Source organism: Gossypium raimondii, chromosome 1, assembly GCF_025698545.1.
Source record: "Gossypium raimondii isolate GPD5lz chromosome 1, ASM2569854v1, whole genome shotgun sequence".
NCBI classification, from domain to species: Eukaryota; Viridiplantae; Streptophyta; class Magnoliopsida; order Malvales; family Malvaceae; genus Gossypium; species Gossypium raimondii.
The window spans coordinates 47,940,348-47,958,940 of record NC_068565.1 but is presented as its reverse complement, the minus strand read 5'-3'; the positions used below and the strand labels follow the sequence as shown (position 1 = coordinate 47,958,940).

Genomic DNA, 18,593 nt, shown 5'->3' with positions numbered 1-18,593 from the left:
ATGTTTGGTGGGTTAAGGGAGGTGAGAAAAAAAAAGGCCATTCTCCTACAGATAGGAAGACCAGAACCAAACCTATCAATGCCCTATAGCTCCTCAGCTAAGCAAAGAGACACATGTCAAGGTTATTGTGCATAAGTTTGAAGATTATTCTGGTCTATAATTTACTTGCAAAATGAGAACCTAATAGAACAGTAGATAGAATAGGCACTTCCCATGAATTTACACATGGCAGTGACCTTTCTTGTGAAATAACAAGTGCAATGAGTCACTGACCAAAGGAGTAACTTTAACACACAAACACACACAATGTATGTATATATGTATATATATTGCTCAAAAGAAATATGAAAGACAACAACGAAGATATATCTCCAGTCCTGGATTACCTCGCCGCCTTCTCCTGAATTAGACTTTCCACCTAATCTGTTCATAGCAACGGCTATTGCCTCATGAGTTTCCCTTGAAATAGCTCCAAGTGACATTCCACCAGTGCAAAATCTTTGAACAATAGATAAGGCAGGTTCAACTTTCCCAACAGGAATTGGTGCACGATTACTTTTGAATTCAAGAAGATCACGGAGAACCTGCATTTAAAATAATAGGAACAGATCATGTAATTCTATAAGCATAGCATTAAAACCAGAAAGAAGGGATATCATATGTATTGACTAACATTGACTGGACGACTGGCCAAGTGCTGCTGATAAATTGAAAATGCACTTTCACTCTTCTCGCGGACAGCTTTATGAAGTAGTTTTGACATCTCGGGGTTGTTTGCATGATACTCCCCTTTAACAATTAGATAATAATTAAGAAAGATACAAACAAGAAAAGGTGAAATTGAATATACTCAATATACCATTGCGCTTGAGAATATTATTAAATCAGGGAATAACTGATGTGACTAAATTTAGGCTAAGATGATGTTAGGTGAGAATACCTGGCAGGTCCCTCTATTATAGGAACTCATTCAAATTAGTGCCTATAGTACTAAATAATCAGTTTAGTCCATATACTAGTCAAAAGAATCAAATAAGGCCAAATTTTGATAGAGTTAATATTTACTGTTTAAAAATCTCATTTATTGTTTACTAGAGTTAAGATTTTTAAAGCTTTTATGGTTCTTCCAATGAAATCTTTTGTTTGGAGTTGAACTACAAATGAAAAGAAAAAAAATTCATGCTATTTTTAGATATTAAATGTGAACTCTATTAAAACTTAGCCTTATTTGATTCTATTTGCTAGAATAAGGACTAAATTGATCTATTTAATAGTAAAGAGATTGATTTGAACCAGTTCTTATAATAGAGAGACCTAACAGGTACTTTCATCGATGATATTACCTCCTCCTAGCTAATCTGCATGAGTTACAACTGAAATCCAGCACATTGTTCAATCATTTCCAGATAAGGTATCTTATTATCAAAATAGAAGAGATACCAAATTATAAATAAAATCATGTATTTCCCTTGACAGCACATAAATGCACAAACATTTTGAGAATAAGGGATACCTCCAGGTCTGAATTGTATAAATCCAAAATTTTCCAATCTTTTAGCTGTATCTTCAGAGAAAGCCTTCACCCAAAAAGACAATGTCTCCCTCGCTAACTGTAGAAAACAAGAATCATAGAAAACAAAATCAAAGGACACAGAAGAAAACAGCATAATAACACCCTAATCAAAATATTAAGAATAAATGACCTAAGAATGCAAGGGCTTAATCAAATTAAGTCACCTGAGGTAGGGTAGAGGGAAAAGGATAAAAAGTAGACTAGAAACTCAAATTTTGGAGAGCATGTCAAGGCCAAGGGACATTTCAAAATCCCAAAGTCTCAATATACTCTCAATAAAAAGATAAGCTAGAACTGGGGGAAAAAAAGGACAGTAAAAACAAGTAAGCTACTCCCTAAACCCTAGTACTTGGCAAATAAGAACAAATGACAAAACTAATATAAAATGCCAGGAGAGTTCATAGAAAAATAGTAAAATCGATAAAAATGCATCCTTAAATATTCCATTGAATCAGCACCAGACATCCATGAATCACAAGTCAAAATTCAACATTGGCTGGTTTCCTTTTCTGGTAAATGAAGGAAAGGTTACTGTGGGAGTCCTCTGGAAGGAATAATATCATTTGATACTGACCTGATTGTCAGTCTCGCAAAGGCAGAACACTAGTTTTTAAAGTTGAGACATTAAAGGAAATACATATCTAGAAATTAATGCCAATGGTCAATAGAATTGGTCTAAAGCCTTGACAGAACAGAATAAAACCAGTATGCGCCATGCCCTGTCAAGCTCATTACGCATGAGAAACAAAAAATGATCAATGTAAAACCAAAACACAAAATTGAATTGGTACATCATATCATTGTCTCGAAAATAAGTTTGAAAAAAGAATGATCAAAAATATTACTTCACAAGAACAAACACACATTTTCTGATACCAGGATACTATTAAACTTAAAGAGCAAGTTGTATTTCTAACCTCATCAAAAGTTAATCCACCAATCTTTGACACACTCCCAGAAAATGCAAGATTCACTATTTCCTTCCCCAATCCATAAATCTCAAATATTTGCGCACCACAATAACTAAAAAGAGAACAAAAGTCAATTAAGTTTAACAAATACATATTTAATCGTTAAAATATATATTAAATCATTCAAACCCATTTTTTATTCAAAACAAATACCTTGAAAGTAATGAGATGCCCATCTTAGAAAGAATTTTGAGGAGACCAGCTTTGATTGCCTAGATCATGACAAATAATTAGCATTTACACAAACTATAAGAAACTCGACTAGCCAGTTGTGTGGGGGAAACGGTGGCCTGTTTAGACTAGTAGTGCTTTGTAGAAATGATAGTAATTGTTTTCTTACCAAAATATCACCACTTTCTATCACATTACAAGCAAACTTAAGAAAATCAGTAACAAGGATATAAAACATAACAATTCCTGAAGTAAATGAAGATAAAAGAAATGCATATATGACAAAGACGATAAAATATCCCAAAAATCTTTCATCATTTGATATATACTGACCTTACAAAAGTTTGTTTGCGCTTGCTCGATTGTCACAGTAGGCATTTTTCCATTCCGCATCAAATTCACAGTTTTAGAACTCAAACGCCACTGCCGACAAGTCTCCAATGCCAAGTATGGACATACAGCACTGCAAAAATGAAATTAGCAAAAAAAGTGAAGCAGTTTCAAGATTTGAAGACAAAAATAGGTTTTACGAACCAAAGTACAGGATCATAAGAACTAGATGAACAAAAATAAAATACATGAAAATGGAATAAACCACCTAATTATTGCTCACATGCCAAATAAATGTTATCAACGACTTATCTTCAGACCATAAATCATAAACTTCATACTAATGAGATCTTTAATGAGAACAAAGCTTCAATTAAGATATGCAGAAAATATTAATTTACAAATTACGCACCCATCTTGAAACTAGTAAAAAGAAACAATATGGGAAAATTTTATTTTTTACCATGTAGTAGGTTAACCAATTGTACTCTTACTTTACCATGTAAGGGCTTATGTGGTAAATCATGAACTTTTTTTTTATACTTTCCATAAAGAAAATCACTTGCCTAAAACATTAGCCATAACTTAAATCAAAAAGCATAAATCTTTGTTTAAAACATGTGCACAAGCATACAAACATAAATAGAAGTATTCACTTGTGGATGTGTAAACTACAACCATTTCCCTAATGACGATCTTTTACTATAATTCTAAACATGTGTGTTCTTTAGATTCAGGAGACAACAATAATATGCTATAACTAAAGGAGGCACAATCATAATTTGAAAATCCTAGGGAAGCAAAAAAATTGCATGGCATAAATTATTAGGGAAGTACCAAAAATAATAATAGTACCAATAACAATAATAATAAAAGTAATCAACTGTTCACACGTTGAAAAAAACCAATTAAGTCATCATCTTGTAGAAACCAAATAAAAGAGAACAATTAAAATCATTTACAAGGGTTCACAGTCATCTCTTTTGCACAAACCGCAAGTACCAAAGGACATCATTCCCAGGCTCTCATTCATGAGAATCTGAACTTATGCTACTATAGAAAACCATGGTAGAAACTTTTATCATGGTATGCTCATTCAAGGGAAGCAAATTTCTCTTTTTACAAGCAATTTTTATAAAACGGGATTGACTTAAAGACGTATGCTCCTACACGGTACTATTAAAACATCTGGTAATCTCATATACTTAAATCTTGAGGAATATTAAGCACAGTTTACTTCTATGTTGCTCTAACTCTTTATTTCTCTTTAAGTATCTATGTCAACATAAGGTTACATCCAATAGAAAGAGAACTCACCTTGCCCCATATCCAATTAAACAGGCAAATTGATGTGTACTAAAGCACTGAGCAGTATCAGCAACTATGGAAGCTGACATCCGTAGACCATTTTGAATAAGATGTTGATGAACAGCAGCAACAGCTAGAAGTATTGGAATTGCAGGCCGAGTTGCTTCCTAGAGTGACACAGAAAAATGAAAACATCCAGAATGAAGTTCTACCAAAGATATATAAGATCAAAAGAGAAGAAGCCACTCCTCAAAAAGTGAGATACTAGTAAGTTACAAGGTACAAATATTCTTGGCTCTCGAAATATATATAGACAAAAAAATAGAAACAGGGATGCAATAACCAAATAACCAAGTCTATCAAGACTCCTAGAAATAACAATTATGTACAAATTTAACAAGTCAATATGTCTACACAGCCACTTTAAATGATAAAATGAAGATGCATATTCTTATCCCTCCCATTATGCGATACTAGTGTATGCTCACCAAATTTTAGACGGCACAGAATGTTACATATTTAATGAATCTGGGCAAGACGGTTCAATAAGATTAAGGTAACAAAACTACATCAAAGTCTTTCTCATATACTAACCACAGAAAGGGATTTCAAAATACACTTCTTGATGCAACAATCAAGAAACAGAAAATTCTACTATAATCAGAGATGAAAGTATATGAAACAGTAGCCTTTACATACTCAAATCATGGCTAAACTAGTTCTGAAAGTGAAGACGTTTTACTAATTCATAAGCTTTAGTGCAAGTATAAAAAGGTTCATACCAACTCATCAGCACGATCAGAGAGCACAAGCAGTTGGGAACCATTACGAACAGCTTCATCAGCAGCTTCACATAGTTTGTAAAGTGTCTTGTCCAATGATCCTTCAATCCCTTTACGTATATCAAAAAATGTAGGCAAGACTTGGGCCTTTAGCTGGGGATCCTTAAGCAATGACTCAAGCTCCCCTTCATTCAGTACAGGACTAGACAAGGTGACCTGGTTCCAATGACAATTAATTTTGATAGTGGGAAAATGATTAAAAGTTTAATTGATTTCCAATTTGAAAGCAACCATGAGATGGCATCAAATATAAATTTAGGAAATATACAAACCTGAGAAGCATTTTCAGGTCCAACTTCCAATATATTTCCTCGTTTTCCAATATTGACTTCAAGAGACATAACTAATCCTTCCCGAAGAGGGTCAATGGCCGGATTTGTGACCTGCATATAAACAATTAATAAAGAAAATGAATTCAAAACATTAGATACATAAAATAAACCTTACTATGACATGGAATAGAAACAAACTAAATTACTAGATTAAATTTGATGCCAAAGGTGTTGTACCAGTTTTCATGTTCCTAAGAACCAATCGCGTGAAACTCTAAAGGTTTGCATAAAGATAATGCAGTGTTTTAGTCAAACCCATCCTCCCCCCAATAAAATATATATATAAATGAAACCCCATAATATGACAAAGTATATGCTTTTAGTGGCAGTTTCCAACTTCCTTGGAAGTTTTGTAAACTTGTACATTCCTCATCCTCACTCTAGTAATCAAGATAAAGAAGAAAATTGACGACAGCATTCAAGCCAACAAAGATTTCTTTTCTTGGGAGGATTGGAGGCAACAAAGGTTTCTCATGATCCCATAAACACATGCAATGTCTACTTTATCGTTGTGCGACTGTCGGATGTGATTTTGTTCAACCTCAGTGCAAACAACTTAATTATCTTGAGCATAAATAATAGCTTAGAGTTTCTCAAGAATTAGTGCATAATCTTCTAACATTATATGTTTAATTAAACCAAATCTCAATCATGTAATGCAAATATTCCTAATATTCCTTTGGCATCTTAAGATAAAGATGAAGCAAAAACAAGGATTGTCCAAAAAGGAGAAAAGGGAGACCAAGTAAAACCAACTTTGAAAACAAAGTATAGAGGTAATCAAGCATATAACAAAATCAAACACTTAAAATGCCATATTGTAGGATCTCTTCACAGCATAGTAATAAGATCAAAATTCTAACAAACCTGTGCAAAACGCTGCTTGAAATAATCATAAAGCATGTGTGCCTTTTGAGACAATATAGACAATGGAATGTCATCACCCATGCAAAATGTTGGCTCCTTTCCTTGTGCAGCCATAGTCTCAATAATCATTTGAACATCCTCACTTGAATAACCAAAAGCCCTAATACATCACATTACAAAAAGAAAAATAGAACAATTCAAATCATTAGAATTTGCATTGTTTATCATAGACTAATTTATGGTCGCTAGAAACCAAGATATTTCAATCACTAAATCAGACTCAATAACAAATATACCAAGAACGAATAAACAATGTTGACAAAAGTGCCAAGTGCACTGAAGGGCTAAGACCCCTATATAGCCTAAGGCACAAGGCGCAAAAAAAGCGCTCCCTCGAGTAAAATAAGGCACATACATATAAATATATATGTAAAATGTATATAAAAAAACTTATGTAATATGCGTAATATTTAAATGATATTAACTAGTGTGAAATCAAGTGAAGAATACAGAGGAAGAAGAGAACAGCTGCTGTTGCAGCTCTACTGTTGGCTGTAACAGACATGAAAAAGAAAGAAAAAACTAAGGAGAAGAAAAGAAGAGAGAAATGGGGAAAAGACTAGTGTGAAAATATTACTTGTCAATTTAGATTAGGTTACATAGCCTATTTATAATAAAAAACTAGATACACAAATAAGGAAAGTCTAAGATATGATATGATATGATATGATATGATATGATATGCCTAATGTTATGCTAATTAATCCTAGAATCATGACATAATTATGCAAGATATCACAGGTGTCACAGCACTCACCCTCAAGCTGGAGCATACAAATCATAAGCTCCTAGCTTGTTATATATAAATTCGATGCAAGGCTTTCTAAGTGCTTTAGTTAAAAACTTCTGCTAACTGGTCATTTGAATGAACAAAGCTAGTAGTAATACATCCAGACTCAATCTTTTGCCTCACAAATGACAATCAATCTCTATGTGCTTTGTTCTTTCATGAAACACTAGATTTGAGGCAATATGCAGTGCCGCTTGGTTATCACATATTAACTTCATTGGGCTGACAGTTTCTTGTTTCAACTCTTAAAGTAATTGCATTAACCAAATTAGCTCACAAATAACTAGAGCCATAGCCCGATATTCAGCTTCTGCACTAGATCTTGCCACAATATTTATCACGTATATGGCTACTTTTATCACAATATGTACAATGAAGCTGAGATCCTCTGCCTTTTCCTTTTCAATTATCTCCTTGCTGACCAGTTTTCTGTATTGTGAGCATAGAAGATTCTCCCTCAACCTGGTTTGGGTTTGAGGAGATTCGAAGTAACCAAGCCATCACATCGTCAAGGGTGGGAATGGTTGGACTAGCAAGGACTTGATCTCAAATTGAAGCTAAGTCTGTTCGCAACCCTATTAAACCAACACCATAAAAAAATTGTCTCGCTGCTTCTCTTGATCAGTAACACCTCAGAAAAGGGCATAAGAACATTGAACTCATCCTTCAAAGTTTCAATCTGACCCAAACAGCTTGACATATCCTGTTGATTCAGCTGGAGATTAACAAGATCTGAGACAATCTTATATATTCGCTGAAATATCATTAGTGTATATAGATTCTTGGCCTTACCCCACACTTTGTAACATGTTTTGCAAGATTGAAACAAAGTGAGTAGCTTTGGCTCAAGAGAATGCCATAAAAGACTTCACAATTGAGCATCGACTTTCACCCAAGTTTCTTTATTCTTTTCATCAACCTGACTTACTTCTTTATCGAAGTGATCCTTGAAACCCTGTTCCATATACCAAAATTCAACCAAAGCTGCTCATGACACATAGTTATTGCTACCTTGAAGTTTAAGGGTGGTAATTGCAGGGGAACTAGGCAAGAGAATAAAGATTTGAGAGAATCCATATCGAAGAAAAATTCCGAACTAGTGGAAACGGATAGGTGATAGCACCAATATGGTTGGGAGAGGAGTGTCTACCTTTAGGAAAGACTCGCGGCGCCAAACGGTGGCCTGAGGTGGTCTCATGCGTGCTCACATGCTGGCGCATGAGAGGGGAGAAAATATTAGGGTGGAACATGTGGCTCACACGAGTGGATTCCAGTGACCGGATTTCGACTGGAAGGTCGATGGAAGGTAGGTATTTCAGTGAGAGGGGCAGTGAGACTCCATTGGCTCTGATACCATGTGAAATCGAGTGAAGAAGAGAGAGGGAGAAAGAGAAAGAAGAAAGAAAACAGCTGCTGTTGCAGCTCTACTGTTGGTTGTAACAGCCGTGAAAAAGAAAGAAAAAAATAAAAAGAAAAGAAGAGAGAAATAGGGAAAGGACGTGTGAAAATATTACTTGTCAATTTACATTAGGTTACATAGCCTATTTATAATAAAAAACTAGATACACAAATAAGGTAAGTCAAAGATATGATATGCCTAATGTTATGCTAATTAATCCTAGAATCATGATATAATTATGCAAGACATCATAGTTATCACAACAACTAGTAAGGTAAAATATTTGCTTCAGATACAAATAAGAAAAAATAATGAAAGACCAAACATTATTGTGGCACATTCCATGCGTGAGATCATGTGGATATATACTCTTTAAACTGAAATTGGGCTAGAAAAGTTTACTGTCATTTCATTCATGAGAAGATTTTGGATAATTTAATTTCTACTGGCTTCATGATGATAAGAGAACAAACTTAATGCAGTAAATGGAAATCGAGTTGACTATCTACGTGACAAGGTAGGCATGATTAATATCTATGCTCTGATGTGAGCGTTAGTTGTGTCAGCTTGAAGGAGAGTGTTAGTTATGTTAACGTAATTATAGAGACTTGAAAGAATCAATTAGGATTAATTGCAATTAGTCATTTCCTTGTATATAGATTTTATTTGTGTAAAATACCTATCACAACATTTTCCAAAGCTTCTCTATTACTTGCAAAGATGTTGAAGGTATTTGAAGGTTTCTCAACAAAGAAATATAACCACATAACAATGCAAATGCAAAAATCCAAATTAGTTTTTCTACTCTCTGTCTTGGTATAAATCTCAAAACCTCTATGCTATTAAATTAATGTAATTTTCTTGGAAGATAAGGGTGCAAAGCAAATGCGTGAGGTACCAACCTATCCATCATGGTGAAGGAGTGATCAAGAAGAACATATTACTAAATAGACACCATAGGCTTTTTCTATACAACATCAAATCCATGTCTATTTAATTATTTTTGAAAGAAACATTTAAAATTTTACATCTCACTAAACAAACTCCAATCAGCAGGAAAAAATATCCCTTTTAGAGTGACAATATTTCCTTACATGCGGGCTTGCTCTTAGCTAACAAGAATACAACTCATTTTAGCATGCAAAATTGTAGAAGAAGTGTTCCAAATCATAAGATAAATCACCACTGACCACCTAAGATATATCAATCAAGAATCAAACAAATCTAAATATAGCTCTCACAAAAACATCAGCAGCTATAGTTGTTAAAGGGCTAAGAGCATTAAAGGAAATAAAATCAGTCTCATTTGCATTCACCAGAACACCACCATGAACAACTCTCAAAGTATCCAATGGAAGTTGAATACTTACTGTTGGCGTCTTAAGATCGTTTCACTGTCCAAAAGTGTTGTGGAGAGAAAATTTACTGGTTTCAAGGGTCTCATGTTTTCACTAACCCATTTTCCATACGCATTTATTGCAGCAACTCGCTTCTTGACCTCAGTATTCTCGTAAACCTATAAATCAAAGTTTTAAGATGCAAGTAAGCTTGAAGAATAATGGGAAAATTACCCATGTCTCGTTTGGCACTGTTTTTGTATTTTATTTTCTGTTTTTGTTCAATTATTTTGAAAATGATAACAGAAAACATGTTTGGCAATCAGTTTTCCTTTCCAGATAGAAAGAAAAAAATAGTCCCAAATTCTTAGGAGCTAGAATTTCTTGCTTTCATTGTTTCCAAAGATAATGTTTTTGCTTCTAGCATTTTCACATGAATGTATTAACATATTCAAAATAAAATTATAAATGAAATTAATTAATTTGTAAACAAAATTTATTAAATAAAATAATAATAATAATATATTTAAAATATTTAACTAAAATTAAATGCCTCAAAATTAAAAAGGTAAACCATAAGCATATTGAAAAGAAATAATCACAGGAAATACTTTAACACTGTGATATTATATCACATATAATTTAGATGATATCTCCATATGGTATTAATGAAAAATAGTATCAAGAGCTACTACTTAATATAAGATAACTTTACAATCATCTGATATAATTAAATAACTTAATATTATTAATTAAATTAATATTATATAACATTATTTAGAAACATATCAGTTTAGGTTATATTAAATATTAATAATATTAAATTAATTTTAATATGAACTAACATTATTTACTAATATTAGATATGTTATAAAAATATTATACAATTTATTAAATATTAACAATTTTAGATTTTACTATGCGATAAATTAAATTTGTCATTAAAATATTACTACAAATGTATCGAATAATATGCTTAATATTAAGATAATTTACTTAATAAACAATAACATAAGTGCCATTGTCATATAACTTTTTCAAATTTTATTTTCATATTGAATTATTATCTTTAAAGAATATAAGTTTTTGTTTCAAAGCGTTACAGAATTACAAACCAAACATGTTTTATGTTTTCAAAAAAAAAGGTTTTTTTTAAAAGGATGCAATTACCAAATAACCCCTTAGTATTTGAGCATTTACAAATATTTTGGGAAGAAAACTAAAGAATATCTCGAAAAGAAATTGGAGATAGAAAAACATATCAAATGGCCAGTATGCATACGGGTTGATTTTAAAAGATATACAAGTATATCCCGAAACAAACCGACCAAAAGATTTTTTTTTTAAGTAGCTAATAGTTAAGAAACCAATTACCAGTAATCATTATGAACACACTTTCAATGCAGAAGTTGGACATACACAATATCAAACCACAATAAATTGCTATACAAACCTGACCACTTAATAAATCAGCAGTTATCATCATTCCGGGACCTAAACGGCCCTTCATAATAACTTTTGAATCATCCACCGGTAGAACACCAACCTAATAAAAGAATAAACATTGGCCATTATTCTTATGCAGTGAACCAAGACCACAAGCAAAATGCATGAAACACCAAGAAAACGTAGGATGTTAATTATATACATGTCCATTTTTGAAGTACATAAAAAGATACCATCAGCCATTTCTATGTGGACAAGGAAAACATAACGAAAGTTGTGTTTATTGGACATCTGAAATGGCTTAAAGTTGGATATGATAAACCTCCAAGGTTTGCTCTTATGTATCTGTAAGCAAAGTGGCTTCTTTTCAACACAACTTATCAAAGCAGGCTAATTCATAAAAAATGAGAACAAAAATAAATTAACCTCGTCATATTGGACTTGTATCATTCAATATTTACACTTCTATCACATAGAGTAATGTGCCTGCTTATAATGAGATAAAATTCATCCTTTAATGCTATTTCCAGTGCAACAACCTTTTATTTGTAGACTGACCTAAGATAGATTAATTTAATGAAGAAAGAATTCATTTTGAATCCCAATGGCATTGCAGTAATCAAAACAAAGATTAATCAGCAAGTTTCCTATTCTTAAGAAAATTCTAATCTTCTATTCAATCAAAAAACAAAAGTACACTCTAATCTTCTACATTTCAAATATTTGAAACTGCAGTTGGACAGAGTAGGATTCTAACTATAATCATTGATAAGGAATTGCAGTCATTAAGGGATCAAAACACACCTCAGATGCAACATATACGACATTGTCAATTGTCCTCCAATACCTAGCAGGGCGAAGTCCATTCCGATCAAGACATGCCCCGACAGTTTTGCCATCACTGAACCGCACAAATTAAACTAGGAAGTATTAGAAAATGGAATAATACTGGGCGAAAATGGTGAGACAAAAGTGCAAAAAAGTAACAAAACAATGTACAAGGATTTGTGTGCCAAAGGTTTAGCACAACAATACTTAGCTAATTGTACTGTTGAATTTAACAACCTGATGTCATCAAAAACACATTTCTTTCTTGACCATAAATTAGGAACACTAGTACCTATTTATTTATAATATCATTCAGTGATTCTACAGGATAGACATAAAAAAGAGAAGTGTATTACTGATCAACATCAACAGCAGATCCACTTAACATGCTAGACCATAATATCAGAAGTGTTAACAACTATCCTTAACACATAGGTCAAATTGACTAGTCTTTAAAGCCGGAGGTATTCACTTTTCCAATTAAAATAGAAAAGGACATCTACAGTGATCACTCAATAAGCATACTCAAAATATATCATTCATTCATCAAAGGATTACACCATTCCTGATCCACTAGCTATCAAGTCTAATCAATAGAAATGCAAGTCACTGATTAGTAACAGCTGCGACAAAATACATATCCATAAATCTGAGCATACACAGACAAGCATGCATGTATGTACTTATTCGTGCCTTTTCACCAAAATCATGCATTTTATAACATATGCTACTGACACGAGACCAAACTGTTTAACTTGTTTTCGTTAATTTAAAAGACTGGCAGCCACTATCATTACGAGAAGACATGGGCAATAAAACTAGAAGTCCACTAAAAGGGTAGATGAGCCCTGAAAGCATTACCTAAATAGGAGCAAGGCAGGTCCATCCCAAGCTTCCATCTGACCCTTGTAATAGTCATAAAAGTCTACCACCTAAGGAGAAACAATTAACTTAGTATCGTCCATGTGAAAGATAATTAAATTCACAAAAAATTCACTAGTAATGAGAAATAAGATAACTAGAGACACGTGTTAAAACACCAGATAAAAAACTATCAAAAACACGACTGCAAAGGCATCTCAAAGGAAAAGAGAGTGAAACAGTACTGAATATGGTTGGGGCACAATTAAAAGTTGTAAAATCAAGAGGAATCATCAAATTGACCAAAACGAATTATATAGACTTGATCATCTATCTGATTTAATTAAGCTTAAAAAGTAACCTGGAACTGAAATAACCTAGTTAAAACTCAGAGAATTCATTATACTTAACAAAAATTTGTTTAGTGAAGAATAACAACATTGCTCCCTGTAGCAGAATTTATAAGCAACTTGAATAACCAGCATAGTCTTGAGACAAATACCTCAGGATACTTAGCTAACAATGTTGGATGATTCTTGTATGCCTCTGGGACAAGAATCATGAGAGTTTCATCAGGATTACGGCCACTTCGTATCAGTAACTGGACACAATAAAGAAAAATCATTTAAATTTCTCCAACAGCTCATGCATGAAAGTGAATATAAGCATTGAGTAAACATGGTTTTGTCAAGGGTTTCTCATGACTCAACTGCAGAAACATACTCTTGACACGTCCCAATGAATATGTATATAACACCAATAGCAAACAGTTACTACACATGAAGCAATGTAAAATTAATTCTGTTATGAACATCATCTAAACTCTCCCTATAAAAAACTTCCACACCACCAAACTTCCAGCATAGTAAACAGTGATTGAATGAAAAGGTTTGCGTACTGGACAACCAAGGCTGAAATGAAAGCCAACATAGAACCTAGTTTGCGACTCTGCCAAGGCCATGATTCTATATCACACTGAAAATGCCTTTTCTAAAATGCAAGCAGCAAGACATTCTATAACATCAAACTGAAAAGATAATTTCTCCACATTAACCACATACATTGAGAGCATGAGCACTGTACGAGATCAAAACTGTCTAGAATGGTTTTAGGTCAAGTAAAGATTTGGCTTGATCAAAAGCTTACTATTGAGGGATCAATTCTAGCCTTTTAACATTAGCACACAAGAACCTACTCCCTCCACAAAGATGCACGGAGTCTTGAATCTCAAATACAGCCCAAACACAAACAAGGAAATAATAATAATATTCTATCTGTACATATTTAGCTGATGGACAATTGTTATGTGCTGTTATTTCCAATCTGCAAATACCACCTTCATTAAAAGAAATTACCAGCTTGTGTCAGAAATCAAACTAAGAATCAGATTTCAGTACTACAACCTATTAGGTTCAAACAAAGGAAATTCTATCTATTTATTTGGACACATGCAGGCCCTTAGCAACTTGCATCCTCTATGGATATAAAAGTTATCTTTTGTTCGTTGAGGAATGAAGTACACAAACTAGAGTTTAGATTTAACCCCAGGCATTATAAACAATAGTATTCCACCTCAATTGTTCATCTTAATACAAATACATAGAACTAGATACATATTACACCTAGACTCCAGTGAAACACTTAATTAGCACATGAATTATAGAATGATCAATAACCAGTTACTGGAGTTCTTTTTATCTTTTATTTTGGTAAAAAGAAGGTCAAGGCCTAAGGGAATTAAGGAGGTGAATTTGCATGTGCTGGGGATTGAACTTGCAGGATCCACCTCCCCTGAGATAGATAAGTAAACCATCAGAGCCATGCTCTAGGTTCACCAATCATGATCTAGTATAATTTCAATAGTATACTAAAACATTAATTAAGTTTAAAGCCCATACTTCAGCTGCAGTATCAAGATTTGCCGAGTCAGATGCCTTTGGGTTACCAAAAGGGCGAATTTCATTTTCCCTACCACGCCAAACAGGGGACTTCAATGAGGTTTCACGAGACTGCATCCAATTCAAGTTCCCCTGCATAAGGTTCAGAGTAGGACAGAGAGAACAAACATGGCTCATTAATCATATTTGTCATAATGGAAATAATATTATTAGACAAACTTGAAATTTACAGCGAAACTAACCTGTACGGTATTGATCTCTCCATTATGACCAAGAAACCTCATTGGTTGAGCAAGAGGCCATCTAGGACTAGTATTTGTGCTATACCTTCGGTGATAAATGGCAAATGGAGACTTATAAAGATCATTCTGAAGGTCAGAATAAAATAACCCAAGAACTTCTGAACGAAGCATGCCCTTGTAAACAATGGTTTGATTGGACAAAGAACAGAAATAAAGCTCACTTCCCCAAGTCTCTGAGGCTGCTGCTCTTTCAATCAATTTCCGGCAGATATATAGTTCCCGTTCAATGTCATCAACATTCTCTTCCTTGACAACTCTAACAAATATCTGCTGTATGTTGGGCATGGTTTCTTTTGCATAAAAACCAACCACTGATGTATTTACAGGAACAGACCTCCATCCAAGCACCTCAAGACCCTCTTGTCTAAAAGTATTTACAATAACTACAGAAGCAATAAGAATTAGTCAAACACAAGAATAGATATGTAAAAGACAGACTAGATCAAAATGAAACAGAAATGAGAATATATTGTACAGAAATGAGAAAATTTATTTCCACATGATTAACACTCTTTATATGTGATGAAAGCTAAGAAAAGCCATAAAACTAGTGGTAATAATAAGGAGATGTGAGTTTCAGAAAAGCTACTAAGTGATTAAACTGCATTAGAAAGTCCCTTCAAAGATGTTTAATCAATTTGGAACTGAATCCTTATATATAATTAAACTGACCTATGACTACTTTATCTGCCCAAGGCCATAACAATAGCTTATAGAATAATATGGGTCAGGAAACAAGTATGATCTTTACTTCAAATTTAAATAAGAATTGGCATATGAAGAAAGTGAAAGAAAATCAAAATGAGTTTATATCTCCTAAACCTTTGGATAACAAATATTAACAGAATTTAGTTCTGCATCCATTTCATTGGTTTCATCTTTAGTTGAGTACTAATTCCTTATCTTAGTTCCAAAATAAATACAATGATAGAAAGAAAAAATGAATCACAACAATTAAATTTCAAAATTCAACTATTACGGAAATACAAGTTTCACAAATGCTCAAATGGGCTCTCAAAGAAAGTATTGTGTTTGAATTCCACATTAATGGTGCATCAAAAGTTTGATAATATAAATCCTCTTTGGAAGTGAAGGGGAGAAGTCAAGGGCTCTTCAATAACATGTCCTTTTGGTCCAAGAGAAAGTTTCTATGGTTGTAAATTGATCATTGGTGCATTAATTTCTCCATTCAATCATGTCACTATACGGGGGTATATTCATCATTTTAAGTTATGCTGGTACGGACCTCAATCATGGTTGTCTTATATTGGCTATTAAGGTACTTAACTGGGTTTAATTCCTAAAGCTAATAAATTTAACAATTCTTTGCCAGTCTAGTTAGGATAAATTAGTATTTTTCCAATCTCTACCTCTGTGTATTTCCAAAGTGACTAGGAATATTTTAAAGTTAATGCTCACTTCAAAAAAACCAGAAGCCACAGCATCAAAACTAGTTTCTTCTTCCCTTCTTAAAGATCTCCTTTAATTTCTATTTGAAACTCTACACAGTCAAAACTCTAGACAAATCCACATCAGCAAAACCCTTTGAATACAGCAAGCTCTCACTCGTATCTTTAATCCTTATTTATCAGAACCAAATCCCGATTGTTGTACAACTACATGAAAGAACAAAAGCTTCACTCATACCAGAATAATATACAAAATTAAAGCATCAATACAATTCATTCATACATGTGCTCCAACTCTAGGAAGAATAGTAAATCAAACAGTTGATGTAATTAAAGTAAATAATTACCTTTTTTGGCTTCTTCTATAAGGCTATCTTCTTTGGGAAGAAAAACCATCCCAACACCAGTGTGCATCTTATCAAAGGATGCCATTCCTTGATTTGCAGCCCAGCTGTCAAACAGATCCCAAGGGATTGAGGTCATCAATCCTGAACCATCACCAGAATCATTATCTGCTCCACAACCCCCACGATGCTCCATGCAACCAAGAGCTGTAAGGGCATCCTGAACAATTCCATGCGATGCTTTATTTTCCAAATTGGCAATGAATCCAACTCCACAAGCACCTCTTTCTGATATTATATCCTCTAAATTTGCAACCTATATAAAATTCAGATCATAAGAAGAGAAAAGTGAACACATGAAACTACTCATCAATGATCACAAAGATGAAGAAAGTATAAAGAAATGAAAATTATGGCAACAATTTTCAATGAAAGATAGCATATCGGTGTTCTAGAAGTCAAGTGCATTCCTACTTCAATTATCCCCACTGGATCCTAGAAAACAAAAATGTTTTCCATACCGTCTTGAAGTAGAACCAGGAGAAAAGATACAGAAACCAACACCAAATAAAAGGGGTTATGAAAAAATAAATTTTCAAATGCCAGGGATCATGTATTTCTTCAAGCAGTAATAAGAGGAGAAGATAACAACTCTATGATAGCAACATCACTCTTTGACCTTCATACCTTGACTATACATATCATAAGGTAACTGAACTTAACATGCTCCCTAGGTACTCAAAAAGATGAGTCACTTCACCTATGACACAGAAAAGTATGGGCTACACCAACATAAGCTGTTAATAGTCAGATACTCCTCTTATGGTATAGCAAGCTTTATCGATGTTCAGCCAATGAACATTTGAGAATCATATTGAACAATGAAAGATGAAGAAAATCTTCGATAGGACACAAGGTTATCGATTTATCATATTGTCATCTAAGGCACAGTAGAATGCTACAAGGAATAAACCTTGAGAAAGTCATAGAAGATTTTCTAAATAGAAATTAAGTAAAATCAAATTTGTATCAGTAGAAACAAAGAACTTACTGCATCCTAATACTAATAGGGCTCCATGCTCTGCAAACCTTGCACTCCTAATTCTGTCACCAAGTTGCTATCAGCAGTAACTCTAAACTTAACAAAAACTAGTAAATTCTTGACAAAAAGAAAAGAAGAAAGCAATAAAGACAAGCCTAGAACCATGACCTTCTATCTAAAAGGCAAAATAGCATGTCTGCCACTACAAGTAGACCAACTGATCATGAAAAATGCACTCTCTACTAAATTCTGAAAAGCAAGAATGTGACATAGAACTTAGTTTCTCAAATAAACAAGGGGGTCGGAATCCTTGCTCACCATACACCTCAAATTCTGAGGAATTGCAGACTATGCTACTGCTATGCATGCGACTAGCACAGGAAGTTGAGATAATAAGGTATTACACATGTACACTTTTAATTACTTTTAGTCCATGAATTCGTAATTGCAGTCATCATTCAAGTACAATATATATCCTGAATT

General features: G+C 33.5%; 1 protein-coding gene across 1 annotated transcript in view; it reads right to left on the bottom strand.

Annotated features, from left to right (window-relative positions):
* Positions 1–18,593, bottom strand: part of LOC105786202 (ferredoxin-dependent glutamate synthase, chloroplastic) — a 32,648-nt gene that overhangs the window by 12,500 nt on the left and 1,555 nt on the right. Inside the window, exons 2-19 of the mRNA XM_012612541.2 lie at positions 17,072–17,384; positions 15,256–15,698; positions 15,014–15,145; positions 13,618–13,716; positions 13,116–13,186; positions 12,231–12,327; positions 11,434–11,526; positions 10,014–10,159; positions 6,395–6,554; positions 5,468–5,578; positions 5,136–5,351; positions 4,363–4,520; positions 3,049–3,178; positions 2,698–2,756; positions 2,491–2,596; positions 1,514–1,610; positions 674–789; positions 387–584 (exon numbers count right to left, since the gene is read on the bottom strand). Of these exons, the coding sequence (XP_012467995.1) occupies positions 387–584; positions 674–789; positions 1,514–1,610; positions 2,491–2,596; positions 2,698–2,756; positions 3,049–3,178; positions 4,363–4,520; positions 5,136–5,351; positions 5,468–5,578; positions 6,395–6,554; positions 10,014–10,159; positions 11,434–11,526; positions 12,231–12,327; positions 13,116–13,186; positions 13,618–13,716; positions 15,014–15,145; positions 15,256–15,698; positions 17,072–17,384 (2,745 nt within the window). The remainder of the gene's footprint in view (positions 1–386; positions 585–673; positions 790–1,513; positions 1,611–2,490; positions 2,597–2,697; positions 2,757–3,048; positions 3,179–4,362; positions 4,521–5,135; positions 5,352–5,467; positions 5,579–6,394; positions 6,555–10,013; positions 10,160–11,433; positions 11,527–12,230; positions 12,328–13,115; positions 13,187–13,617; positions 13,717–15,013; positions 15,146–15,255; positions 15,699–17,071; positions 17,385–18,593) is intronic.